Source organism: Canariomyces notabilis (assembly GCF_033297395.1).
Source record: "Canariomyces notabilis strain CBS 508.74 unplaced genomic scaffold N656scaffold_26, whole genome shotgun sequence".
In the NCBI taxonomy this organism is placed as follows: domain Eukaryota; kingdom Fungi; phylum Ascomycota; class Sordariomycetes; order Sordariales; family Chaetomiaceae; genus Canariomyces; species Canariomyces notabilis.
The window spans coordinates 106,381-131,858 of NW_027041848.1; the positions used below are offsets into that span (position 1 = coordinate 106,381).

At 53.8% G+C, this 25,478-nt stretch overlaps 13 protein-coding genes across 13 annotated transcripts; 9 read left to right on the forward strand and 4 right to left on the reverse strand.

The window, feature by feature from the left end:
- Positions 1-219: 219 nt before the first annotated feature.
- N656DRAFT_716431 (WD40 repeat-like protein) lies at positions 220-888 on the forward strand (the record flags this gene model as incomplete). The annotated part of the gene is made up of 1 exon (XM_064812132.1): positions 220-888. One exon carries the CDS (start codon positions 220-222, stop codon positions 886-888), a length of 669 nt encoding a protein of 222 aa, XP_064666821.1.
- Positions 889-1,190: 302 nt separating this feature from the next.
- On the forward strand, positions 1,191-2,084 carry N656DRAFT_801049 (tricorn protease domain 2-containing protein; the record flags this gene model as incomplete). The annotated part of the gene is made up of 1 exon (XM_064818071.1): positions 1,191-2,084. One exon carries the CDS (start codon positions 1,191-1,193, stop codon positions 2,082-2,084), a length of 894 nt encoding a protein of 297 aa, XP_064666822.1.
- Positions 1,993-2,805, forward strand: N656DRAFT_346135 (uncharacterized protein). The gene has a single exon (XM_064809318.1). It carries the CDS (start codon positions 2,275-2,277, stop codon positions 2,692-2,694), a length of 420 nt encoding a protein of 139 aa, XP_064666823.1. The 5' UTR covers positions 1,993-2,274; the 3' UTR covers positions 2,695-2,805.
- N656DRAFT_814156 (uncharacterized protein) lies at positions 2,805-6,725 on the reverse strand (the record flags this gene model as incomplete). The annotated part of the gene is made up of 11 exons (XM_064818383.1): positions 2,805-3,221; positions 3,322-4,272; positions 4,357-4,358; positions 4,414-4,484; positions 4,541-4,710; positions 4,921-5,490; positions 5,524-5,621; positions 5,658-5,754; positions 5,791-6,263; positions 6,369-6,483; positions 6,536-6,725. The coding sequence occupies 11 exons, from the start codon at positions 6,723-6,725 to the stop codon at positions 3,127-3,129; spliced, it is 2,832 nt and encodes a 943-aa protein (XP_064666824.1). The 3' UTR covers positions 2,805-3,126.
- Positions 6,726-7,402: 677 nt separating this feature from the next.
- N656DRAFT_783152 (uncharacterized protein) lies at positions 7,403-8,852 on the forward strand. The gene has a single exon (XM_064815889.1). The coding sequence runs from the start codon at positions 7,560-7,562 to the stop codon at positions 8,643-8,645; it is 1,086 nt and encodes a 361-aa protein (XP_064666825.1). The 5' UTR covers positions 7,403-7,559; the 3' UTR covers positions 8,646-8,852.
- Positions 8,853-10,024: 1,172 nt separating this feature from the next.
- N656DRAFT_771117 (uncharacterized protein) lies at positions 10,025-11,676 on the forward strand (the record flags this gene model as incomplete). The annotated part of the gene is made up of 3 exons (XM_064813831.1): positions 10,025-10,304; positions 10,363-10,864; positions 10,926-11,676. 3 exons carry the CDS (start codon positions 10,025-10,027, stop codon positions 11,674-11,676), a joined length of 1,533 nt encoding a protein of 510 aa, XP_064666826.1.
- A 372-nt stretch (positions 11,677-12,048) lies between these two features.
- On the forward strand, positions 12,049-13,976 carry N656DRAFT_783155 (uncharacterized protein). Its single transcript, XM_064815890.1, has one exon. It carries the CDS (start codon positions 12,139-12,141, stop codon positions 13,486-13,488), a length of 1,350 nt encoding a protein of 449 aa, XP_064666827.1. The 5' UTR covers positions 12,049-12,138; the 3' UTR covers positions 13,489-13,976.
- Positions 13,977-15,209: 1,233 nt separating this feature from the next.
- N656DRAFT_346288 (uncharacterized protein) lies at positions 15,210-17,121 on the forward strand. The gene is made up of 7 exons (XM_064809320.1): positions 15,210-15,642; positions 15,722-15,774; positions 15,853-16,048; positions 16,130-16,195; positions 16,258-16,283; positions 16,378-16,512; positions 16,590-17,121. Exons 1-7 carry the CDS (start codon positions 15,522-15,524, stop codon positions 16,770-16,772), a joined length of 780 nt encoding a protein of 259 aa, XP_064666828.1. The 5' UTR covers positions 15,210-15,521; the 3' UTR covers positions 16,773-17,121.
- On the reverse strand, positions 17,118-18,006 carry N656DRAFT_801055 (uncharacterized protein; the record flags this gene model as incomplete). Its single annotated transcript, XM_064818072.1, has 2 exons — positions 17,118-17,128; positions 17,838-18,006. The coding sequence occupies 2 exons, from the start codon at positions 18,004-18,006 to the stop codon at positions 17,118-17,120; spliced, it is 180 nt and encodes a 59-aa protein (XP_064666829.1).
- A 1,222-nt stretch (positions 18,007-19,228) lies between these two features.
- On the forward strand, positions 19,229-20,066 carry N656DRAFT_676774 (uncharacterized protein; the record flags this gene model as incomplete). Its single annotated transcript, XM_064810501.1, has 2 exons — positions 19,229-19,683; positions 19,742-20,066. Coding segments are annotated over 2 exons (780 nt in total), but the record flags the coding sequence as incomplete, so codon positions are not given.
- Positions 20,067-21,110: 1,044 nt separating this feature from the next.
- Positions 21,111-21,824, forward strand: N656DRAFT_801057 (uncharacterized protein; the record flags this gene model as incomplete). Its single annotated transcript, XM_064818073.1, has 2 exons — positions 21,111-21,491; positions 21,612-21,824. The coding sequence occupies 2 exons, from the start codon at positions 21,111-21,113 to the stop codon at positions 21,822-21,824; spliced, it is 594 nt and encodes a 197-aa protein (XP_064666831.1).
- Positions 21,825-22,371: 547 nt separating this feature from the next.
- N656DRAFT_801058 (uncharacterized protein) lies at positions 22,372-22,670 on the reverse strand (the record flags this gene model as incomplete). The annotated part of the gene is made up of 2 exons (XM_064818074.1): positions 22,372-22,541; positions 22,607-22,670. 2 exons carry the CDS (start codon positions 22,668-22,670, stop codon positions 22,372-22,374), a joined length of 234 nt encoding a protein of 77 aa, XP_064666832.1.
- Positions 22,671-23,036: 366 nt separating this feature from the next.
- N656DRAFT_791938 (uncharacterized protein) lies at positions 23,037-24,837 on the reverse strand (the record flags this gene model as incomplete). Its single annotated transcript, XM_064817028.1, has 6 exons — positions 23,037-23,099; positions 23,129-23,692; positions 23,743-24,010; positions 24,067-24,278; positions 24,339-24,618; positions 24,674-24,837. The coding sequence occupies 6 exons, from the start codon at positions 24,835-24,837 to the stop codon at positions 23,037-23,039; spliced, it is 1,551 nt and encodes a 516-aa protein (XP_064666833.1).
- Positions 24,838-25,478: the final 641 nt, after the last annotated feature.

Sequence of the window (25,478 nt, forward strand, 5' to 3'; positions counted from 1 at the left end):
GGGTAGATCATCTTGCCAAGCTCAGCAACACGCAGCGCGGAGAAGCTGGGCTCAGTGACGATGGGAAGATCTATCGCTTTCTCCGCGAAAAGTTGATGTTTTGGCTGGAGGCAATGAGTTTGATTCGGAAAACCCCAGTTGCGGCTCTCGCCATGAATCGCTTGGCGACACTACTCATGGTAAGTCATCGACCTATCCCACTTTGTATGTCTGCTAACCATGTCTTCCTCCCTACTTAAGCCATCGGAAAGCCCTTTTCTATCTGATCTCGTAAATGACGCTAGACGCTTCGTGCTTTCGAATAGCTGGGTCATTGAGCGCGCTCCTTTGCAAATCTACTGCTCTGCACTGGTCTTCAGTCTAACTAAGACTCAAATACGGTCCCGCTTCGAACATCTCATTCCTTCCTGGGTTTCACACAAGCCAGGGGTCAATGAGCGGTGGCCTGATTTGGTTTCCGTGCTGGAGGCCGACAGTACCGTGACATCGGTCGCATTTTCTCCTTTAGATGATCTCATCGTATTTGGTTCACGGGACGGGAAGACAAGAATCTGGAACTATGTGACTGGGACGAGCCTCTACGAATTCGATCATTCGAAGTCGGTATGGCGTGTTGCTTTCTCTCCGGATGGTCGAACTGTCGCCTCAGAACTGGAGGATGGGCTGATTAGTGTGAGGGACTTCGTCAACGGGTCAATGAGGAACCTGACGGGTCATTCTAGCGGTGTCGCTGGCATTTCCTTTTCGCGTCAGGATTCCAACATCTTAGCATCATTGTCATACGATATGACTCTTCGGGTATGGAACACCCACAAGGCTCATGAGGTGCGTTTCTTCAGTGTCCCTGGGCGCACCGTTACGGCGGTTGCCTTCTCGCCGAACGGCTAGTTTATAGTCACGGGATCTAGGTCATATGGGACCTTGGCCGGCGAAGAATCCTTTCTTACCTTGTGGCATGTTGAGAAGGGAAAACTATGGATCATGGTTCATCCCCAGGACTTGAGGAGTCTCATCCATTACGTCGCGGTGTCAATGGACGGGCAAACCCTTGCCTCAGTATCGAACGAGATTGTCAGGTTCTGGAATACTACGACTGGTGAGATGCAGTATGAGTATCACCTTGATGCTCCGCCTGGGGCAATCGCGTACCACCCAACAAATGGAGATCTGGTGGCCATTTACACAACACCATGGTGCGCTATCAGACTCTTGCATACAAAGACTTGGAAAGTGGGAAAACTTTTCACGCCAGTGATGCCAGGCAGTTGTCTTTCTCTCGAGATGGCAATTTCGTCGCCGCAGCCTGGGGCGGACTGGTCCGAGTATGGGAAACGGTCCAACCACAAGACGCTCATCTAGACAGCCGCAAGTTCGCTGTGCGCTCAGTTACTTTGCTCCCTGGTGACGATGATCGGGTCACCGTGCATAACAACGATGGCTCGATCCGAATTTGGTCCGCCGAGGCCGAGGCACCGGAAGCTGCAATAGCGAAGTCAGCGGAAGGTCTGCAGTTATCACCAGATGGCAGGACTAGCGTTCTCAAAGAGGACTACGACACGTTCCATGTCTGCGATAAAGACTTCGCCGTTGTCACCACATACAGCGGCGTCCTCGAGGCTTTTTTCGCGCCAAACAGCAAGCTTATCGCCTTGGTATCAAGACAGGAGCTCTGCGTCGTCGATTGCACCACGCTCGAGTGTACGAAATTAGCACCGCGGCTTTCCTACTATAAGGTTGAAGACGTTGAGTTTTCGTCGAATAGTCGGGCTCTCGCGTGCGTGCTTACGGATCGTCGTCGAAGTGATTGCACCTTGCATCTCTGGAATTTTGCGACGACGAAAGAGTGGAAGAAGGAGCTGCCACAGTATCAGGATACCATCATGGACATTGTATTCTCACCAGACAGTACGCTAGTCGCCGTCACTGTTGACGATGGCGGGCAACTGTACGAAGGCTACTGCAAACTGTTGGAAGTAGCGACAGGAAACGAGAGGGGAGTCCTACGGTTGAAGCGCATCCCGTTACCATCGACGTGCCGTTTTTCACCCCAACGGTCAACTCATTGCAACCACCGCAGGTGGTAGGTTGCAAGTACACGGTGAATTCCGTGACGTCAGCATTACTCTATGGGATACACGCTCAGGAAAGGAAAATATCACTTTCCAAGTATCAACGAGCCGCGGCGAAACAAACTGGGGAATCACTGGGTTGGTGATTTCTACAACGGGGAAACTTGTGGCCTCATCTGAGACTGGACGTGGGACGATTGTACGGATGTGGGATCTCGAGACCCGCGCGGAGATTGGGAGATACTGCATTGAGGCAGGCTTTGCGGGCTTATCGTTTTCGGCCGACTGTCGGTATTTACTTCCGGGCCCCAAAATCGGGGCTCTCCCAATCCCACCTGCTGTTCGGGCTACTAGTCAGGGAACTTTAGAATCCGGGATAGCGGACATGGAAGCAGCGGAAAGCTGTCTCTACGTGGGGTCCCAGTGGGTGCGTCAGGGATTTGAAGACCTTCTCTGGCTTCCGCCAGCTTATAGACCCGACCTACGCTGTCTCGCCGTGCGGGATGGAACTATCGGTCTTGGAGCACATCACGACATGCCATTGGCAATGGTTTTGTTCATCAAAATAGACCTTGCGAAAACGCCATTGGCGAGCAGGCGCAGGAGGTTGATGCTTCAGGTCTGAGAAGAAGGCTTTTGGTGGAGCTGTTGGTTCCTACGAAGTACTTGGGAGGCTTTAGCAAAGGGTATCTTTTTGGTGGCTCTGGAACGAGCAAGACTACGCGAGGTCGCAGTCACATGCCCTGAGGGACTGGCTTCGAGCGCATTGGAAGCAACGTCGCGTTCTGGCTGGCATCACTTTGACGAATGTGGTCGGGACGAAACTGACTGCGAAGTATTCGAGATATGTGCCTTGCCAGCCCACAACAGCGGCGTCTTCTCTGCCCGGCAGGATGTCAAGCTCCTTTCTTTGGCCACATCGACAAAGATGTTACGAAGGAAAGGGGTAAGAGCCAATGTCCTATGGACTGCAGTACAACGTCCCTGACCCACAGGTATGGACCGTTGGGAAATAAGTTCTATCCAACCACCAAGTGCCGGGCAAAACCTTTCTTCCTCATCTCCGACAGACCCTCGTAGCCGGGTCGCACGGCTCAAACACATATCTCAGACAACCCGCCTCGACATAACCACCCACACCACCATTGTTACCTGTGTTATAACGGACAGATCAGCACACCTTGCGACTCTCTCACGGCCGGAGACTTTGCACACACAATGGGGGGAAAAAAAACAAACAACTTGGACTCACAGTTTGCAAAATTTCCCCTCAACAAGCTATAGCAGGTATCCTCCGACCCCGGAACAGGCATCCACGCGCTCTGCTCCTCAACGTCGGTCGTGCACCCTTGGATCCACGACACGCTGTACCAGTACGGCGTGCCGTTCATGACCGTGTTCATCCCGAGCGGCTCGCTGTCCGGGCCCAGCACCACGTCGATGGCCGCCACGTCGTCCCGCCCGCACGCATACACAATGAAGATGTCTTGCCAGTACGGGTTGATGTCGGGGTGGTTGGGGAAATGGGATTCGGGGAAGCACATCTTGCGGTTTATGGCCAGTGGTGTGCGGGTTGGGCTTGGAGAATTGGTGGTGGTGGCGGTGGTGGTTCCTGTGGCTACCCAGGACGCGCATGTCGTTGCGGGGGCGCACACGGAGATGCCCTCCCGGCCGCCGGGGAAGATGCACGAGGTGTAGGTTGTCGTGGAGGCGCAGCTGCTTCCAGAGGGGTTGGTCCAGCCTGTGGTCAGGGTAGGGAGGTCGGTAAGGAACGTGCGGCTGGTGCTGGTGCTGGTGCTAGTAGTGGTGGGTGCTGTTGTTGATGATGATGGGGGCTCGAGTTCTGTGATCTCGGTGGTGCTGGTTCTGTGGAGGACGCACGATCCGGATCCAACAGTTGTCGTGGCTGTTGCCGACACCGAACAGCCAGAGGTAACGCGGCTGCTGGTGGTGGTGCAGGAGGATTGGCCCGGTGCGGTTGTGGTGCACGACACGAAGAAGTCAGTCACGGTGGCCGTCGAGCAAGCACTCGTTATGGTCATGGTCGTGGCTGAGTCTGTGACTTGACAGCCGAGGATGTCGGCGCAGGTGGACGCGACATTCGTCGTCGACGGGCCTACTGAGAATGTTGTCGCGCAGATTGTGGCTGTCTCGGTTCGGCATTCTGTGGGCTCCTCCGAGTAGGTCGGTTTATGATCCTGGCCTATCGTGATACGGGGCCACGGCGGCAGCGGCCCACTGATGGTGACTCCGGGCGGGAGCCGGAGGATGCCGATAGGTGGAGGACCGCTGTCATGCGTTGTCAGTATTGGGTTGTATCGGGATTGCAAGTTTCAATGCTTACGGCGGGTAGATGCCTGGTGGCAACCTCCAGAACCAACCTCCAATGATTATAGGGCCGGTCCTGATGCAAATCTTGAATACGTATGGTCGTTAGCCAGGTTTATGTCTGCTGGCATATAGTAACTCACGAAGAAAAACCACAAGGTACATGGAACCCTGCTGCCTCCATCGTCTTCCTCTGGTTCGTCCACCTCTTCGGTGATGGGCTCGATAGTACCCTCAGGTGGCCAGGTTGTGAACGTCGGCAGCGGCCCCACGTTCGATGTTGATGTTGTCGAGGTCGCGGTCGTGATGGGGCCTGGGGCGGTCCAGGTAAACGTGGATCCGCCGGTTGTCACTGTTGTAGTTCCCGAGAGTGTGATTGGAGTTCCGGTGCCAATGACGATGACCCCTGAATTGGACACCAGTGTTTGCCCATCTGGAAGTGTGGTAGTAATCCCGCCACTTGATGTCGTTGAAGTGATTGAGGTAGCTGTAGCGATGGGGAAAAGCGTGAAAGTCTCCCCACCTGTCGTGACGGTTGTGGGTGTCGTGACGGTGGGGAGGGTGATGGGTGAGCCTGTGCCAATTACAACAAGTCCGGAGCTGGAGATAACAGTTTGGCCGTCGGATCTGGTCCAGGTCGTTGCAACTGGCGATGTCGGCGTAGTGGATGTCGCGGACGAGAGGGCGGATGTTGTAGGGGAGAGAGTGAATGTTTCTCCCCCGGTTGTTAAGGTAGTGAGGGAAGAGACGGAGGGAAGTGTGATGGGCGTTCCTGTGCCAATCACAACAACCCCAGAGCTGGATATGACAGTTTGGCCATCAGATCTGGTCCAGGTGGTTGCGATCGGGGATGTCGTCGTGATGGATGCAGGCGGCGAGAGAGTGAATGTTTCTCCGCCAGTTGTCAGAGTAGTGAGGGATGAGACTGAGGGCAGGGTAATTGGCGTGTTGGTTCCGATGATCACAATCCCTGAACTAGAAATAACAGTTTGACCGTCAGACCTAGTCCACGTTGTTGGCGCTCCGCTGCCTGAGAGGCCAGAGGTTGGAGGCGAGGGGGTCCCAGATGTAGGAGACAAGGTAAATGTTTCTCCTCCCGTGGTGATTGTTGTCAGGGAAGATACACTGGGCAGAGTGATGGGCGTATTGGTTCCAATGATCACGACACCCGAACTAGAAATAACGGTCTGGCCGTCTGACCTGGTCCATGTCGTCGGTGCGGGGCTGGCCGGGAGTCCAGATGGAGGAGTCAAAGTGAACGTTTCTCCTCCTGTAGTGAGAGTTGTCAGAGAAGACACAGTTGGCAGGGTAATTGGCGTGTTTGTTCCGATGATAACGACCCCTGAGCTGGAGATAACTGTTTGGCCGTCGGACCTCGTCCAACTTGTAACACCAGTAGCACTTGTAGTACCGCTACCACTTCTACTAGTAGTAGTACCGCCACCATCAGTAGCACTGGTACCGCTTGTAGCATCTGTTTGCCCGGTGGTGGTGGCCGTGGGTGTTCCAAAGGTGAATGTATGGCCACCGGTTGTCATGGTAGTGACCCCGGTCGGTACCGTGAAGCTGCTAGTGCCAATGACAATGACGGAGCCGCTAGACACGATAGTATCCCCGTTTGGTTCCGTCCAAGTTGTGGCACTTACCAGTGTGCCGCTGCTGGTCCGCGTCCTGGTCGAGGTTGGCGGCCTCGGGGGCAATGAGATGTTTGTTGTCGGCGTCGGCCATTCTGTGAAGGAGCATTGCGGAAATTCCCCTGATGCCGTGATGGGCGGGCATGAAGTAGTAGAGGAGGACTTGCTCGCAGAGGAGCAAAAGTTGCAAGACTTGAAACTGCTCGTGGAGCTGCTCCCTGAGATACATGGTCTTGAGAATGTTGAAGTTACATACTCGGTGCAGGTTCGGATTTCCGTAACGATAACGTGGGAGGTTATGGAAGAGACCACAAGTGAAGTGCTGCTTTCAGGGCACGGTTCCGTCGTGGAAACATTGCCAGTGGGAGCGTTTACAGGGAGTGGATCACAGCCGCCCACAGCATTGCAAGACGTCCCTGCTGGACAGCACCCAAACATGCAACAAATGGTTCCTGGCAAACGTTAGTGACGTTGACAACATACTAGGTCATGGCATTTCCTCACCGGGGCCGCATAGATTGTGCTGCCCATCAGGGGTCTGGCAGCACGTATCGCCGTAGTCATCGGAGCCACATCGATCCTGACACCAGTACTCCTTCGGTGCACATCGCGAGGTGGAACGAACGAAGACTCCCTCAGCAAGTAGAGGTGAGAAAGTAAGAGACACTACAATAGCGTATAATAGAGATGGCATTGTGCAGAACCGGGAGAGACCATGGAGAAAACCTTTGGCAGACAACGGATGGCAGGTAGGGGACGTTGACATGCTACATACATGTATTTCTGATCATGAGACAACAGTGTTGAGTTAAGTCTGACATCAACATCCCTTTGACCGTCTCCTGAATAGCATACCTAAAAAGCCGAACATCGCGTGACCGGCCTTCCCCGATCTATACCGACGGATGCCTAGGTTGGCATACAATCAGGGATTTCTCTGTTCCCTCGGGCTATTCCTCGGGCTCACCCTCGAGATTGTCAGGCCTCTGCTATGGGCCATATGGTGTTGTTGGTGATGTGCAAGCGGCCGACAATCCGCGATGAGTCCGATGACCACCATCCCGTTCACGGAAAACCCGGAAGGTCTAAGGTGAAGGGAAGCTCGGCATCAACCACTAGTACTTACCAAGGTACTTCTATGAGACAGTGCCAGTACACAGAAAACGCTGATTTGCTGCTGATGGGTGTGGCTTTACCTCGGCATCATGTTGGTCAGCGGCTTGAAGGCGGCCAGGCATCAGCATGCCATTGAGCCACCATTTTCCGCTTGGTCAAGTTTGTACCACCATCAAACATTCTTTGGCGCCGTAATAGAGACCTTGCGTAGATACAGGTGCTGACTATCATCGGTAACACGGACGATGGATCATGGGTCTCGTCTCAGGAGGGGGCGAGATAAGTAGGTATTTTGCCCGGAGCATGCAAGGTACGACACATGAACAGGGATGAACATGAAGTGCCCGGCGCATATGTTCGCAACCCAAGACATCGGCCCCTCGAAAACAAACTCTCTCCATCATCCATCACCATGGCTAGCCAGCCGGATGCTCGAGTACTAGAGGAGATCTTGAAGACGCTCCAGCGTCTTGAGACATGCCTTGACGGCCGAACCAACGTGAATACACTTGGTACCACCGACGTATCTAGTATATCGACGTCGACACACGCTACCTCATCATGGAGAGACCGAAGCTCAAGAAGGCCTTCGCACAGCAGCTCAAGTTCCCAGGGGCCAGGGCATCATGACCAACTTGGAAGCCCCATCACCCCGTCATACTCGTATGACGCTCAATCTGCCGTATCCGCTTACAAGGCATCTATCGCTGAGCTGCGAAAGCGCTTTGAATTCATCGATGACGGCTCCTCCGGTATCATCGGTGACACACCCGATGCTACCAGTAATACCAATGTGCAGCCAGCTGTAGGGCTAGGGCTCTACGAAAATGAGCAGGGAGCTGCCTCTGACGACGAATACGAGTATGACATGGTTTACACCGAGTCCGCATACTCGCAGTTTCCATCTCGCTTAGACCTTGGAAATTCTGGCGAAAAAGAATTACCACCTCTTCCAGACAGCGCCCAACTGCGGGATTACTCCCTCGCTGGTACAGCATCGAGGTTCAAGACCGAGGACCAACAGCAAAAACCAGGTACCTTAGACGCCCAAAGCCGACAAGAACCACCACATGCACAGGACGGGCCGAGTCAAGTGCGCCAGGGGACGCCTCTACACCAATCTGTGCAAGGGTTCAGATACGATGAGCAACCTGACAGCGGGGCCGCCTCTAATCCGAGTGCGTCTCGCCAGCACGAGTGGAAATCGGTCATCCGAAGGCGACATGACCGTGTCGAAATGGCATATTTTGCTTGGAACCGGTTCAAGGCCTCGCTGTGCTCCTCTTGGTGGTTTATCTCGCAAGACCGAAAGGCCAACAAATGTGAGAGGCGTCGTTTGCGGAATGCTTTAACTCCTGACGCGGCAGTTCTACGGCTGGAGACTACTAGTACTACGGAAGGGACCATGGTGTCCAGATTGACCAGGAGTATTGCTCGCCGGCTCAAGGTGGGGAAGATGGAATCATGGCTCAGGGGAAGTGTTGACAAAGTGGCCTGAGAAATGCTTTGGCCGTTCTCTCCTTATGACTGCTAGTACCTACCTACCTTACTTAGTGGGATAGGCTTATAGGTATAGTACCCTTTCTGTCTGAATTAGTGGTCAGGGTCATTCCTTGTTACTCCGGTGTCTGTTCATTTTGAATACCTTAGCTTGAGTCATTCCTGCTATCTAACGGCACTTTGTTCCTCGGTTCATGTTGTCTACTAGTTACATGGTATAAAGTACCTACCTAAGGGTAAGACTGCAAGTTTGAGTCACGTTTTTCGTATGAACCCGAGGACTGTTGTTATCTTGAATGGGATAGTAGTAAGCACATGCAAGTAACCTGTATGTACATACAACTCCTAGGATAGCCGACTACATCCGAGTGTGCTGTATTCCAACGTTAGGTCAAGCCTTGATTGAGTGAGAGGAGTGAGAGTCCCGCAAGGCCCGATGCCGTGTCCCCGCTCTCACCATGGCCTCGCCAATACCACAATGCCATATACCCTACCTGCGCAGTCAGCCCTTTTAGTGGTGGCCTCAGAGCGAACACCAAGTACGAGCCACAGGTGGCAGTTGTCTCCAACAACCAACGAAGCCAACAGAATACTGTCACGTGCCATCATTGGTCCATTTTTCCCCCAGAACCATACTTCTCGACCAATGGCTCTGATCCCACTCCTTTTGGACTGGACTAGGCCGACACAAGGCGAAGATCTTACGGCCAAGTCGTGCGATTCTGTAAGGCTGACCAACAAACACAGCTGCGTAGGTATTTTCCGCACTGTGTTTTGGATGTAGTTGAGGAGTGTAAGTGGTTCAGCCCTACCAGTCCCGACTCCCGCGTCCGACTACACCGCCGACTCACCGTCATCACATCACACCTTGTCAGCATTGCGGTGTAAACACATAGAGCATGAACCAACAACGACTGCCATCACCGGCCTATCATGGCTCGGGCCGTCATCATGTGGCCAGGAGTAGGATTTGTTTGTTCATGCAAGAACATTGATTTTGTCGTGAGGAACCATGAATGGGGGGCTTTGATGATGGTGTTTGCTAACATGAATGCCTGAGTCTCGTGGCTACTATATACCTCGGTGTAGACTCGGCCGCCCATGCCTGATATGGGGATGGAAATGGTAGGCAACCGGGTCAAGTCGTTCACACGGCGACGAAGCCGATCCTGCACACATCGGCAGTTCACCCGAATTCCCCTTTGAGGAACATTCGAAGGGTGGCCAGGCCGACAAGGGCAATCAAGACGTGAGTGGGTGTATTCCGTTGTCACATAAGAATAGGTAGGTACCTACTACTACTTGACCTTTGCTACCCCTTATCCAAGCGAGCGTGCTCCTTCTTCTGCCATTTCCTCCACTTCAAGCTTGCCCATCATGAGACTCCTGGTGTCCCTCACTGCAGCTACGGCCTTGTTGCCTGGCAGCGCATTTGCTGCATGGTTTCCCCTCACTAGACTCCCCAGACACAACAAGTCGCCATCGCAACCGCCAGCCGGATGTGAGTTCACGCTCTCCTCAGCTGAGCCATTTGTCTGTCCCGCTGGACAGCTACAAGACGGCCAGATCAGACTCAACGGGAGTTACGAAACGGCCAGTTTCTTCATAACCAATGGCGGCATCATCGACTCTGACGGCTTTGGCTGTATTGTCACAGGTTAGCTGACGTCCGCCGCTCTATCCATCCCTTGCCAGATGACTAACTTTTTGAGCAGAAGCTCCCATTACGCAGTTCCAGTGTGACGCTGGCAAACCCCCTACGCCAGGCTTTTCGATAGACGCGTACAACAATCTGCTCTACCAGGGGTCACCGTCCTTCTGGGCCTGCCCGGCCACCGACTATGAGTACAACATCTATATCAAGCCCGATTTTGGCCAGACCAAGTGCTTCCCTATTACCTTGAAAACCAGCGGATGTGGTGCTCCCCCTTTGGCCCCGACCAGCGTTCACCCGTTCACTGTATGGGTGACGCAGACCAAAACCGTCACCGAGGACGTAACGCAGACCGTGACCGTCTTGACGACTCTCCCGCCGACATCATGTCCCGTCCAGGGGAATCATACTTCGTCGTCAAGCCGTGGCCCGTGTAAGCACTGCACCAAAAGTGAGGGGCTGAGCATTCTTCCAAGCTCATCGCCATCATCCTCGGCATTGGTATCGCCAACGTCTGTTGCTGCCAACGAGTCCCTGTCCCACACGGCTATCTCTGGACGTGGGTAAGTAGCATTCTCCGAGAGTTTTGTTGAAAAAACATCATCTGACTTGACGTCCCTCTAGCCTCATCTCCAAACGGGACCTCTACAACGACTGGGTCACTGTGCGTGACACGACGAGGAGGGGCGCTGCGGAAACCGACCTGCTGAAATGGGTTCCCATCGGTGCGGTCAAGTTTTACGGCCCTCTAATTCCCGGTCTGCGGGTTGCCACGGCCTACTTTCACGGATGCACCGTCTTCGTCGTTGTCGGCTCTCGAGGTCTCTTCTTCGGACACATGGCCCAGGAGATGATAGGCCCCAACAACCGGCCGTGCAGGGCTCTCGAAACACGGGCCTTAACAGAGGAGGTACTTATTCCCGAGATTGAGCTGTCGGAAGGGCTGAGCGATCACAGCTTCAACGAAGTATCGCCCCCAGATTGCCCTACCGAGAGGTATGCCATCATTATGGGCAGCGTCCCGGACAATAGATTGGACCAAGGACCAGCCCGCCTCAAGGAGTACTTCATGGATGAGGACGAGGGAGCTGGGGTGCCTCCTGAGAACGTTCGGTATACACCCTACTCGTCGCAAACTCCGGGGCCCGATGACCCTCCTGGACCGTTTGGGAAGGGCCTGGTCACGGTGGACGACGACGGGGTTGATGACAAGGGGAGACAGCTGGTCGTGCTGCGGGTATTTATGTACAGTGACACGCCCAGACTCACACTAAGGTTTCTTGTCGAGGATGGTCAGTTCGTGGCCCAGCCCGAGATCATGGTGGCAAACTCGTTGACGACGACGGATGGGAATAAGAGATACAACAGAAAGTAGTTGCCAATTCTTAGTCGTGTGAGGGAGATGTGGATGGCAGTTTCTGTTGCGTTTTATGGCTGGATAGGATCACGAAGAGTAGCAAATTCCTGTAGTAAGGTACAGACTGAGCAGGGAAGATCAACGCACCGTGGTATAACATAGACATACTGAAGTCCAGATACGGTCAGATTGCTCCAATCGAATGTTACACTAGGGTAACTCCCCCTAAGTAAGGTAGGTACTACATACCTACCTTATGGTGCTGGGTAATTCACAGTTCATGTTAGTAGCTTTGTCGTTGGCTCGTGTGCTTACACCCTGCCCAAGTGCCGGCTTCAAAAACATGGCACTCTCCAAATTCCCCTCATTCCGCCAACTTCCTTTCTTTTCTGCATTCTGCCCAGGTTGATCATCCCTTCTGCGCCATACGTCTTGGCAACTTCTCTCCCACGAGTCACGACAAAGGACAATAGCCTAGTCATGGGGCTTTGTGACCTCCCAGCCGAGCTGGTCGAGCACATAGCTAGACTGCTTGACCGCACAGACATCCTCAGCATTCGGTTGGCATGCAGGACCCTGTATCGGCGCTCGACCGCTGCATTTGCAACAGCTTTTTTCAGCACCGTCAAGATCGATCTCTGTCCCGAATCCCTGGAACGTCTCAACCGCATCGCCAGCGACGACCTTTTTCGTCGCCATGTGCGTCATGTCAGGATTTGCGAACTGTTCTCTCCCGAGCAATGTTCCAATCCCCCTGGACATGCCCCAGGAACCGGACACCACTGGGTTCGCGACCCGTCAACCTATTCTCTCGACCCGTCTCCCGTCGCCAATCCCGTCATTGGGCACCTTCACGCCATGTTCGCCCGCCTAGTCAACCTCCAGTTCTTGTCCATTAACCCTGACATCGTGACTGTGCCCGAACCAAACCCTCCAAAGAGCACTGGCCTATGCGTCCTCGACATGGTGCATGTCGCTCTCTTGGCCGTGGCGAACATCCCGCTCAAATCCTTCCACCTGAATCGTGGGACCTTGATGCGCGGGTGGATTAACAGCCTTGTTCCAAGCAACATCGTCGAATCTCTAACACCCCCCTGGTCGACACATCTGATTGATCTTCAACTCGCGTGGCACCCGGTATTCAACAGGACCCCAAGAACCCGGTGTCCTCTGGTCGACATTGTCCTTTGCGGCAAGTCTCTCCGGAGACTGTCAGTCATTTGCCCGCCGAGCGAGTTTTTCATCCGAGTGCTTGCCGCGCGGGACTCAGACCGGCCACCACTGGAGGTACTCCACTTGCGATTCGTGGAAACATCTCCTGGGCATGTCCAAGCTTTGGTGCTGCGGTTTGCCGAGACGCTGGAGCATCTCTGTGTTGACCGCGCCACAGTCCCAGCTGGAGCTGAAGACGGGGTGAACTGGAAAGCCGTCCTCGCGGACTGGGCTGCAAATCTCGGAAAGTTGCAGTCTTTCGCCATCAGCTGGCTCTCCAACACGCAAGCGGTCCAAAACGACCGCGTGCTCTTTGACCGCGTCCTCGAGTGGGATGAAGGAGGCGAGCTCCCGTCCGGTGGGAAAATGCAGTTCATCCCAAGAAGCATAAGTACCAGAGAGCCGGGCAGAGGCTGGGGGGTTATTGGACTGCGATACTCCAACCCAGGGAGAGGCGCCGACGTTAGGAGGGTCTTTGCAAAGGCCGTTGAGGCTAGCTATACGGAGCCCGCCGATGCGGCCAGATGGCAGGGGCGTCCTGAGGGTGAGCATCTAATTGCCGGGAGGATTCCAGCAAAAGTTGTTAGGATATTTGAATGTCCAGAGTTAGTTTTGTAGATCCCACCGACGGCAAGGTAAGGAAGCTGGCTGGGAGGATATACAACGCTGGGGATGTGAATTGGGCTTGAAGGATGGTTGCGCGGCATAGTGCATGGGTTCAGAGCAGAATTAGACAGCAAAGGTTCACGTGAAAATCTCAACAGTGTTGTTGTTGAGGGAGAAGAGGGAGGCAGACCGTGGCCGGGAGATATTGAGAACGTGCCTACCATAACCCAAGATAGCAGAGAGCGGGGGAGGGTGCTAAAAAGACAAAAGAGCTTCAAGAAGCTCCGAGCCTAAAGGTCCTACCTACCACGGCATGCGTCGATGAGGCTTAACCTTGTCGGACGTTTGTAGGCAAGTGCAAGTAGGGAGGATGACTGAAGGCCGCAGACGGCAGGAGGTGATCGGGTAAGGGTGGGGCATCCTCCATGTAAAGGCAAGAACGCCGGCAAATGTTGCCCCATTTTCCTGGTGTAAGTGATAGCGTGGAACGATAAGGCTTCGACTGTTTCGGATCGCACTGCTGCCGATCATCCCTCGGAGCATGGAACTATAGGCCTGCCAATGGATGTCTTGCGCCGAGTAGGCATTGCTCAAAAGCTAAACATTTCATACTAAAGAAACTGGGCCAAAAGCAGGTAGACTCGAATGTTGGTAGAGTTCCCTATAAACGTCGAGGTACAGTATGGACTGCAGCTACGCTGCAATCGTACTGTACAGTTACACTGTATTTCAACCTCATGCTCCCCGCCAATCTCCAGGCGCCTTGCATTCCACTATTAGCACATCCTCAGTGGATGGCAACGGCACTGAGCCACTAAACATCGCCTAAAAGTCTGAGCCTAGCAGCGGAGCTTAGCACACCGTGCGTTCTACATACCTACGAATTGTGCATCCGGATCTCCATAACATTTGAGTCTTCTACTTTTGGGCCTTGGCCATAGCTTCTAGCTTCCGTACTTCATACCCATACGAACTTTCGAGAGGTTGAAGTTGGATTTGGCCTAGGCGGAACGCCTTGTTAAGTTCCTTCCCCATCGATGATTGGCCTCGTGTGTCGAAACACGAGGTGCTTTCAGTTCCCTGAAACCTCCCCAAGACCCCAACGTCTGTGCTTTTTGGTGAAGGTTTCACAACCAATCCGTTGAGGTACTGTACTGTACAATACGACCCTGATATTGTAGGTACCTACTCATCTGGTAGTGACAGCGACCGTGCGGTGCGATCTTGACATATTCGCCGAACCGGGCCGTAGCCGCTCCCAGCATGGCAGGTTTAAGAGAGTCTTCCCCTTCCTGGGCCTAAGTTCGACCGCACAAGCCTAACATGCGCATCACCAAACGAAACATTGCGGAGCCCGGAACCAAGACGGACCCTATTAGCACAGCCACGATCTCGAGCCGCCGTCCTTCCCTATTCGGCCTCGTCTTAAGGTTTTGAAACTTCCTGGTTGCCATGATGTCTGTGGGTGAGAGGGACCCAGGGTGCAATCACTGTGCAAATCCCGGCTTCGATCTCGAGATCTGCCCACGGGAGCCCCGTGGAGTCTAAACACACAGGCAAGTCCCGGATTTCCAGATGCAGCTGCCAGCCTGGCTGCCCCGTTCAATGCCGAGAGAGCTGCACCCCTAGCTCCGACCAAAGCCGAGGTTCTGCAGTGGCACTCAGTCGAAGCAACGGACACAAGCGCGCTAGACTGAGACTGTCACCTTCTTGAAACTGCCTACCCAATACTGTTGTGTTTGCAAACTTCAGACGGTTCCCTCTTCTCGTGGAGAGGGAGGTTGAGCGCGATGAGTTGAAACCAACCTCGAGTTGAGTAGCAGGAGACACTCCAGTCACCATCACGATGCTTCTCCCAGCAAGCTGTCTATATAAGGTCCCGGAGTCCGTCATCATCTGGCCGTCACTACCTCCATCTTCATCGCATCAAGCACTGAACTGGCGGTTCAGCTTTAATCAACTTCCTCCACACTCTCAGCAGATTCATTCTCATCCTGCAGGACAGGTTCTTGTTACTCCGTCCATCTTTCAACCTCAGAGAAAAAATGGCATCCTCTTCGATCAACATGAAGGCGGTTCTTCTCTTCACACTCCTCTCCGGAGCAAGACTTGTTGCCGGCCACGGCGCCATCATTGCCGCTACCGGAGATGCCGGTGGCACGGGCAGTAAGTTCACCACAAACATCCCGGCCATCTTTCCTGTGGCTTCAAGGCAATTGAAGGCATTCGCTAACCCCACCGTCAGTGGCCCTCGGCGTTGATACCAGCACGCCCCGCGATGGGACTCGCAGGAATCCGGTAAATACACCTACCCTACCATGCTCAACCCAAGCACGACCAAAGGATGTGTATGTCCTAACAGATATGTCATGACAGTTCCAGCAGGACAGCACCCGATTCAGGGGCGACGCGGCCGAGACCTTCGGCGAAACCCTTGCAGCCGGTGATAACAACCTCGAGGCCGGCACACGAGCCATCATGGCCGAGACTGGTGACTCGCTGCCTCAAGTCACCGCAGGTGGCGAGGTGCAGATGACTTTGCATCAGGTGAACTCGGACGGCGCTGGACCTTGTATGTACCTCCATGATTTCGTGTCACCCTCGACCGCGCCATTGCAGTCTGCGGAACAAGCTAACAGACCTCGCGTTATAGATGAGTGCATGCTGAACACGGATGGGACTGGACAAACGTGGAACAACATCCAAGTTACCCAGAACGGTATGGGCCTTTCCACACCCTTATATGCACTTCTCTCCCACTGACATATTGTTCGTTTCTAGTCCCTGGCCGGAACAGCCGCAACAGGGTTAGTACTGCCGCCCCGTCTCGACCCTCCCAACTTATCCTCCTAACCCAATAACCACATGCATGTTCCCATGCTGACCCTTGCCGGTTTTTAGGACGGTGAAGCCACCGATTTCCCGCTCACGGCCTCGATCCCTGCAGGGACAGAATGCACCGGTACCGTGGCGGGCCAGGACAACGTGTGCCTGGTCCGCTGCCAGAACTCGGCACGCGCCGGCCCGTTTGGCGGAGTAAGTATCATTGCTTATCTCTTACATACTACTTCTCCCCTCTTTCGATCGGATAGCTAACGTGGCTGAACTATCAGGTTGTCCCCGTCCAGATGGCAAACACCACGACGCCGGCGGAAGCTCGCCGCAGGTTGGCCAGGAGCGTTCACAAGTCCGAGACCAAGCTGGCTCGCGTGCGCCGTGCTGTCTCGCTGGCTGACGAGCTTGGCGACCCGGACGTCCTCGCTGAGCTGCTCGAAGACGGTGACATCAATATCTAGACGCCGAAGAGGAAAGTTGGGACTCGACGTCCCATGCGAGGGGTTTACTTTTTGTTTTGACGGGATGGTGCAGTGCATGAGGGCGAGGGAGGGTACTGGTACCTGACCATTTGGACTGGATCCTGCCCTGGTGGTTAAGACTCAAGAGACCGGCTATGCTAGCTGAAATGCTGTACTATTGTATTGTTTGGAAGGAAATAGAAGGTGATCGGGGCAGTACCTCGGCCTAGGTTAGTAGCGAAGGCTGAACATGGGATCAACAGGATAACGACTGGAAGATGCCCTGTATGGGAATGTAAACTGGATGCTAGCATAAGCCTACTTGGAATTCATAGTACATGTAACTCACTCATAATCTGCAGTATGTGAGCGGCATGTTCCAACATAACGGATCGACTCTTGCTGGCCCAAATGGGGCAAGTTGGGGGTGTCCAGTCCAGCCGCTGGGCATACATGTACCGAGTGTGACACCGGACTAGACGGAGAGCAAATTTGCGCACGTTCTGGCGGCATGCAGGAGCTGCACATTGGGGGCACTCAGGAGGGTAAGTAAAGCCCGAGACTTCAGAAACATCATACCCATAGTAGTGATTAAGACTTTCCAGGCGGGCGAGTACCTTGGCCCTGTGAGTTTCGTTGACTGACTCTGCGGAAGGAATACTACGAGTCGTAAATCATCGGGACAGGCAAATCATTCACTTTGATACTTGGATTCACAGTTTGGGAACGGCAGGGAGAGAACAGGTCCTTGCAGGCCATCAAACCTCCGGCCCCTGGCTTCATGTTCTCTATTTTTTTTGCTTTTCTGGTAACTTATGGTTGGGGTTGCTACGCGACATGACATCCCCGCCCTCAGCTGGCACGAATCCAACCCAAAGTTAAAAACACAGAATAGGTAAGTTGGTAACCAGACGAACAACACCTTCCTTTGCGTCTTCTCACATCAGACCGCTGCTCAAGTTGGGAATCTCAGATTCTAGACCGCAACCGGATGTATGATAAGTTTCCACGTTCCATAAAAGGATAAGACGGAAGTTTCAGGGAGAAAATACAGCAAAGACATACACTTCTTGAAATGCACAATACGGCCCTTGGTGTTGGAGGCATGGCTGCCAAAGGAGCGCTGGTTGGTCATCTCCTCGCGTGAAAGGCTCTCGGGGATGACCTGGGCCTGGTCGACAGCCGTGGCAGGAGCGGGCCAGACTGCCTTCCAGGGCTGCTGTTGGGGAGACATTTTGAGCGTGAACGGGGTGTCGATGGAAGATTGGATTATGGAAATAACTGGGTGATGTGATACTTGGGTGATTGTCTTGTGTGATGGTTTGCTTGGGGGGACTGATGGTGATCATGGATGGGAGGGGGCTTCTCATATAAGTACTTGTTGGCTGACATGGTGAGCAATCCAGAGCACCTGATGCCTTCCGACTGGCTCCTGCGATGCATGATGTGTAAATCGTCATTGCAGGTGTCCTGTACAAGTGCAATACGTAAGGTATTGTATGTACATATCTGCTGTTAGTGCAGCGCAAGTTTTGGCTGTAGAGTTTGCTCTCTCGACTACCGCTCTTAACAGATCTTCTCGACTCGGTACTATGTCCTGTAACTTTCCTAAAGAAATGCAATGCTTGCCTCTTTGGTTAGCAGTTGCAGCAAGTGCGCCGCAGCCGAATGAAACCTGCTGTCGGTGGGACGCACCTACCTCACTCTCGCCGGCAACGCCAACTACGACCTTGCAGTGTGGACACTGGACCTCCGGCGACATGATATTGGTGTCTCAAAGCGTAGCTCCCAGCTAGATGTTGGGCCTGGAAGGAGACAGCCTCGGAGCAGCCCTCGCCGCCAACAAAGACGCCATGGACTCGGCTGTCACGTCACTCATTGGCATCGACTTAGCCGGCCTCGTTGAAGGGTTCTGATGCAGAGAGCACATACATGCCGTGCTGCCATGACCATACACGTATACCAAGCGCGCATAACCCCTCCTCCGTCTGGTAATTAACTCATAATAGGCCGCAAGCCATTGGCTCTCGGTCCCGTTAGTAGGTCACAAACTGAGTGGAATTGAGTCTTTTCGCTCCCGTTTTGTGGGTGCAATGGGGGTGGCTGCTGATAGGATACCGAGAATTGGTTCCCGTCTGAGTCGAATAGGTGGAAGGCAATGGTTACCTTACCTACGTTATCCAGGTTTTCCCAGCACCTACCTTACCTTATCCTTCTTCTCGAAAGGGGCAGATGCATGTGGTCAACAACGACCACAGAGATAACCGGGTGGACTGGATGGTCCCATGTCCGGCTTTCCTCTATTATGAGAATTCCTCGCGTCTTCAGTTCCACCTGAGCCCCCTCGTCCTCAAAGATCAATCATCTTCTCCTCAACCACATTGACCATGACAGTCGAAACCCCCTTCGTCGCCACGGTGAGATACGTCAAGCGGGACGAGAAGAGAGATAGCACCGAAAAGCCCTACATCCTCCACTACGCCGCACCCGAGGGCTTTCCGCAAAACAACTTCTCGATTGAGCCCGTCCATGGCATCCAACTACACAACCTCCGCACGGCCAAGCTCGACTACAACGAGCACGGCATGGCCATGGCAACCATCGATGACATCAACTTGGACGCCGACCGCTTCGACGACGACGACTGGGTCGAGAGCGTGTACCTCCCGCAGCTCCACAAAGCCATCTGCCACGCCCTGGGAGCCAAGGACATGACCGTGTTCGACTGGATGGTGCGGAAACGTGCCCCGTCGTTTCCCCGGCGTTGCGAGGGCGAGACCAACGTCGATGCGCACCAGCCGTCTTTGTCTGCTCATATCGATTACACCGAGGCTGAGCTTGACTCGCGTCTTGATGGCTACTTTGGTGCGGAGAAGGAAAAGATGTTGAATCGCCACTACCAGGTCATCAAGTGCGTTGATTAAACCCTTATGATGAGTCCAATGAATATTGACCGCCCGTGAAATCAGCATCTGGAAGCCCCTCTCAGGCCCATGCCGTGACTTCCCCCTCGCGTTTCTCGATCCACTGACCGTTGATGCCTCCCAGGACCTCATCAAGGTCGATGAGGTCTTCCCTACCGTGGCAAACGAGGTCTTCCAGGTCTGCTACAGCCCAAAGCATGCATGGTATTATATTCCTGATCAACTGGCGTCGGAGCTGGCGGTTTTCAACGCCTACGACTCAAAAAGGGGCCAGAGTTTGGCCGTCCCGCACTGTTCGTTCGACTTGGGCGACTCGGGATCGGGCATCCCGAGACATAGTATTGAGGTCAGGGCTTTTGTGTTTTACTGAACTGCTATGCTATCAGTCTGGGTTGTTGGGTGGCATATTGCCATCTGAAGGCCATACGTAAGGTATCGAATAACACCTCACAAATAACAAGGAGGAAGGGAAGGGAAGCACCTAATTTGAGAGCTCACTTTACCCATTGATATCTGGTTAGATGACAGGAGGCATCATGCAGTGATAGGTACCTACCTACCTAATCGAATTGGAGTCTTGGAAACTTTCTCATTTGCAGAACTGCATTGACACACACCCATCCGCCCACAACGGCCGTAATGCACGCTGCAATGGTTTGCAGACGCATGTCACAATGCGGGAGACGCGGTTGGTATTGTACTGATGAGATGGGGGCGATGGTTTGAGCAAGTTTCGGACGATGCAGAACGCCGGAACCAGCGACCCATCTGGAATCGAAGTCCTGGCTCGCGAAACAGCCCGAACTCTCAGAAGCGTATAACCAGAACTGGCTTCAAATCTCCGGGACAGGAAGTGTTGTTGACTCTCCTGAATCCAACCGAAGTTGCCGAACCATCTCCTGAACAAGGGAAAAACATTGGTGGGTCAGCCAAGCCCAGCTACGGTAGCCTTGCGCCCAGCAGAGACCCACCAGTTGAAACCCTCCCAGCCACCCCAAGCCACTCGGAGTGTGTGGCTGTCTGTGGCTTGATGCGCTGATGGGCATTGTGCAGGTTGCTGGCCTTGGCTGTTGGCTAACCCCCGCCACCGATTCATTTTTTTTTTTTGTTCACAAGATCGTTTGCTTGCAGATGAATGGGAAGCGGTTTTTTTGTTTTTGTTTTCCTATCAAAATGAAAGAGCTTATCGATAGATAGGACTTGAATCAGAACCGCTCGTCTTCTCCATGTCATCATTTTGAGTGTTTAACCCTCCGGCAGATGCACCTCAAAGGCTCAAACGGCAGCTGACGGTTCCTGTCAGCCTGACCTGGGCAGAGCGACCATGCCAACAAATTTCACCAGCAGCAAGGCATGGTGACTGAGTGCAGTTCACATCACAACCCCCGACCTCACGAGCGGGCTCTCCCTCAACATGGTCATCTCCTTCCCAAGTTCAACAACAACAACAGCAACTCCCTCATCATCACCAGCCACCACCACCACTACTACTAGACCCAGCCATGGCATCAGCAACTACCTGCTATCAACCCTCAAGGCGCGTTTCACGCGTTTCCGCCAAGTCCCCACCCTAGACTTGTCAACCGCCCCCGGTCGGGCAGCAATTGTCATCTTACTCTGCCGTGCGCTGTACAGCCTCGCCCATGTCGTCCTCGCCGTGCAGTCCCGGAGCAACACTCCCAGCGAGATGGCCGTTGTGACGCTGTTTCTGGTCCTTGACCTGCTAGTTGTGGCGTACTGTCTTGGGCGGATTGCGGGGTTGCATGGGGAGAGGAAGGTGCTTGGGTTCTGGATTGTGAGTTTCATCTTCTATACAGTACCTAACTACGGGCGCCTTGATACTTGGCATGGTTAAAGGTGTGCTGAGGAGACGGACTAGGTGTTATGGTGCTGACGGTTGACTCGACAAATACAGGGGCGCAGGCAGCTTGATGCCTTTCTCTCCGGCTGCGCGGCTGTGCATGTGCTGTATATGCTGTACTTTCTCATTTTTGTTGACCTGAGAGCCGTGGTCTTTTCTCTGGGGAACGGTCCACTGCTCACGGGTGTTAAGTTTGTGATTGTGGTGGTGACCTGGGTGGTTGACCGACCGCCGACTGATGAGAATGGGGCGTTGGGCATTGCTTGAGGAATTTGTTTTGGGCGTGCATACTTCGAAATGTAATTCAGTTGTCTTGGCCCCCTGGATTCTTCACCGGATGCGGTTGTCGTCCACAATCCAAGGCCTGGTGACTCAGGGACCACATCACCTGCAAGATGGTTGCGTGATGAAGGTCATCGCCCAATTAGGGGCATCGTATAATGCAGTGGTAAGGTGGGCATCTACCATATCGGTCGAGGCTAGCTGGACTACTCACTTTATACCGGACAAGATGGGTACTTCTGTATTAGTCAGGGCGAGGAGATATCAATGTTCTCTCCTGTCGTTACTGCGCTTATACATCTTCTCAACCCTCCGTCATCCATCCCGTTCCAATCAGCTAACCAGCGGGTTCCTCCACCGGTCTCCCTGCTACTCCCTCAGTGAACTTCTCTCGCTCTCTCTGAGCCGCGGCAGCCCCCTGGGAGATCTCCAGGTGCTTCTCCCGGACCACTCAGTATCAGTTGCCATCTGGAAAAACCAAAAAGGGAAAATGACTCAAGGAGTCGCATGAGTCGCATTCAGGCTCCAATTCTCAAGGCTTATTGCTCGGCTGGCCCATCGAGTCTTTCCCCGTCGGGCCGGTTATGTCACTGGCCTGTGAGGCCCGGCCCAAGTGCGGGTCAGTGCCGCCCGTCATGCTCGTGTGCTGTTCTCGGGTTGGCCATGTCGTCTGAAGGGTATCCTTCCGCTCTCCCTGGGCAGCTGTGCGTAGATTGTGTCAATCTATGAGGCACAAAGGGCAGGAGTACAGGATGGTATTGACTTACATCCATCCTTCATTTCAATCTCCTTGGAGAACCCCTTTTTCAGCGTGTCCTTGACTTTGTCCATCTTGAAGTGTGTTCACGGACTAATTTGCTGGATGGCTAGGGAGATGAGAGAGATGTTGTATGGGAGTTCAGATGCTACATGGCATCCGGTGACTGCGTTGATATATTGTTGAAGACCTACATATGATGTCATCGCGGACCCTTTGGGCGAGAGACGAGAATGGTCCACCAAGACTTTTGGCGGTCTTGGCCGACGGTGGATTGCATTCAAGGACAATGCCTCAAGTCTCAAACAGATTCATGGATGACTTCTGACCACGTGGTATGTACTCGGCTAGTACTTTAGAGCGCCGATGAATGAAGACACGTCGGTGTATCCCGGCCGGAGCCTGGCACGACCTAGATTTGCATAGTCGAAGAAGGAGCATCAACCCCAACGGCGTATCAGTTCATCTCTCTTTGCGTTCCTCCCCCGCAGTTGACCAAATCGCTATCGAGGCCCTTGAGCTTCTCGTCCACGGCCATGAGTTCTTGTGACAGAACCCCGATAGATCTCTCGATCTCGGGATCCACGAGTCGAACCTCCCCGTACGGACTTTCGGCCAAAATGGAATCCCGGACGAGCTGAATTGCCTGCTTTCCACTGCCAATGTGCTTTGCCGCGGCGGCTTCCAGAGTCTCCTGGACGCTCTGCGCTACGTCATCTACCTTCGCCCGGCGGCTGGCAAGAGTTGATGCCAGCTCCCTGGCCTGGGTTTCTGAGTTGGCAGGACGATCTTCCTCATCCTGCGGAAGACTTATTGCGAGGACTCGGAGTATTTCGTCAAGTGGAGGTTCATTACCGATTCCAACCGTACCAACAGAATACCGCGATCGCTTAGGCCGAGGACGGACCGGAGACATGTCTTCCGGTGGGCTGACGCTTTTCTTCGCTGTTGTAGGCGCTTCATCGGATGTGCTGGCTAACTCGCATTTGGCAATATCGAGGACAGCGTCGGCCGCGAACTGGTAGGCCTGGAATGCTTCGAGTCGAGCGGTCAGGTCTTGTGCGCGGTCTATCAGATAATCGAGGCATTCGTGAATCTGCATCATGTTAGCTTGGGATGAGAGTAGGTTGGCCGAGGTTTACCGACATAGCTCATCGCCTGAGCAGACTTTGCAAGGGCATAGCCGTTTCTTGCGGCGACACTTTTCAATGCCGGCTCGAGGAACTGTTGTTCTGCTGACATCTGTGCAACGGGGAGGATCTCGGCATACAGCGACTCAAGCTCCTCTTGCAGCGCAGATACCTCGTCAGCCGAGACCCGGTGGTTGGTCCCCGATTGCAGTGAGGCCTCGAGCGATTCGAGATATATACGGTCCAACTTCGTTCGGATTCCCTCCACTGTAAATTTAATGAGTCTATCGCGGCCTTGTTAGTTTCTCTTCCCCAGAGCACAGCCAGCCAGTACACGGACCTTGCACAAGTCTCACGCAGCAGAGCGACGTCCTCCTGTTCTTCAGCATCTTCAGTTTGCAACTCCCATCCCAGCTTTTGGAGACTAGACAAGAGCTTGTCATCTGAGTGAAGCAAAGAGCTCACAGTTTGCTGGATGGCAACACCTGCTCCACTCGTCTGCTGCTTCGCTTCTAGAACACGAGAATGCAGGGACTCGGACAGCTCGCGGACCTAGAGGGGGTATCAGCAGGAAGTCCTAGTTTGCTTCGTGATGCTTGCATTGGGTCTTACTGCTGTTGCAAGGTCGCTGCGCTTCGACTCCAATCTTCGGGTACGCGCTACTTCCAAAGCACCCCGGGCATCTCGGCCCTGCTGACGGCCATTGACGAGACGGTTAAGGGCATCTTGTTGCTGCTTGAGCGTCTCGGTGTGACGCGTGATAGCCTGGGTGGAACGATGTAGTTCGTCGATGGCATCCCTGAGCTCCTGATCCCCTAAGATTCGGGTTGCGGAGAGATCCGTCGAAGTAGCGAGGTTGTCGGCCAACCCTGATTCCTCAAGAGCAGCATATCTTGACGTCGCTGTTAGCACAATTTACTGATGAGGTGGCACGCCATGGACCTAACTGATTCAGCTCATCGGGCGAAAGCAATGTGTCGTGAGCAAGGTGGACTGTCGCCCAGTGAGCGAAGTCTGTCGACTTGGGGTCGGCGAACGCAGTTTTCACCGCCGCAGCATCCACCGACGCGTCGTACACTCGCAAGATTTTGATTAGGGACTCGGCGTCCATTTTATGGTGCGAAGGTGTTTTCCAAGCTTCGGGCGCACACAGAACTTTAAGCAACGTTGCTCAGCAGATCTGTGGCGGCTGCCTGGGCCTGCCCGTCGAAGTGTTAACCACGGGAATGTTCTGGCTGTGCGCACTGAACTTTACAGGCAGTTTCCCCTGAATGGTGGGGCGAAGATTGGTGGGGCATTGTAGGAGCGGCGGCTTGGGCGGTTCCCGCTTGCCCCTTGCAGCTTCGCTGGGGATTGTTGAGAAGGGAGCTCTGGACACCATCCCCTTTAACCGTGGAATTGACACATTTCTTGGCAAAACGCGAAACTGACCAATTGAACTTTGTTCCGGCCGCCAAGACGTCGATCTATAAATTTCACTACATCGACGGGGAAATTTTAATTGAAATGCTCAGCACAGACACGCTACGACGCGAGACCGAGAAAGTCTCACCAAGTATTTATAGGACACCAAGAGGTATGTCATTTCCACGGTTAAAGGGATGCGGCCCACGCGTTAGCGCACATCATTGGCAGCTGCTAGCCATTCTCGTGCCTCTATCTTACACATCCGACAGCACAGACAAGAGCATTGCATCAAAACAAGTTACAACCGTCGCAGCCGGACATTGGATATCGGCAAAGGCAAGGAAC

Coding starts and splice junctions, on each gene's coding strand:
- N656DRAFT_346135 (XM_064809318.1), top strand. CDS start 2,275: ATGTGGGATCTCGAGACCCGCGCGGAGATTGGGAGATACTGCATTGAG.
- N656DRAFT_783152 (XM_064815889.1), top strand. CDS start 7,560: ATGGCTAGCCAGCCGGATGCTCGAGTACTAGAGGAGATCTTGAAGACG.
- N656DRAFT_783155 (XM_064815890.1), top strand. CDS start 12,139: ATGGGGCTTTGTGACCTCCCAGCCGAGCTGGTCGAGCACATAGCTAGA.
- N656DRAFT_346288 (XM_064809320.1), top strand. CDS start 15,522: ATGGCATCCTCTTCGATCAACATGAAGGCGGTTCTTCTCTTCACACTC. Junction 16,284..16,377: donor GCCGGAACAGCCGCAACAGG/GTTAGTACTGCC, acceptor GCCGGTTTTTAG/GACGGTGAAGCCACCGATTT. Junction 16,513..16,589: donor GCGCCGGCCCGTTTGGCGGA/GTAAGTATCATT, acceptor CTGAACTATCAG/GTTGTCCCCGTCCAGATGGC.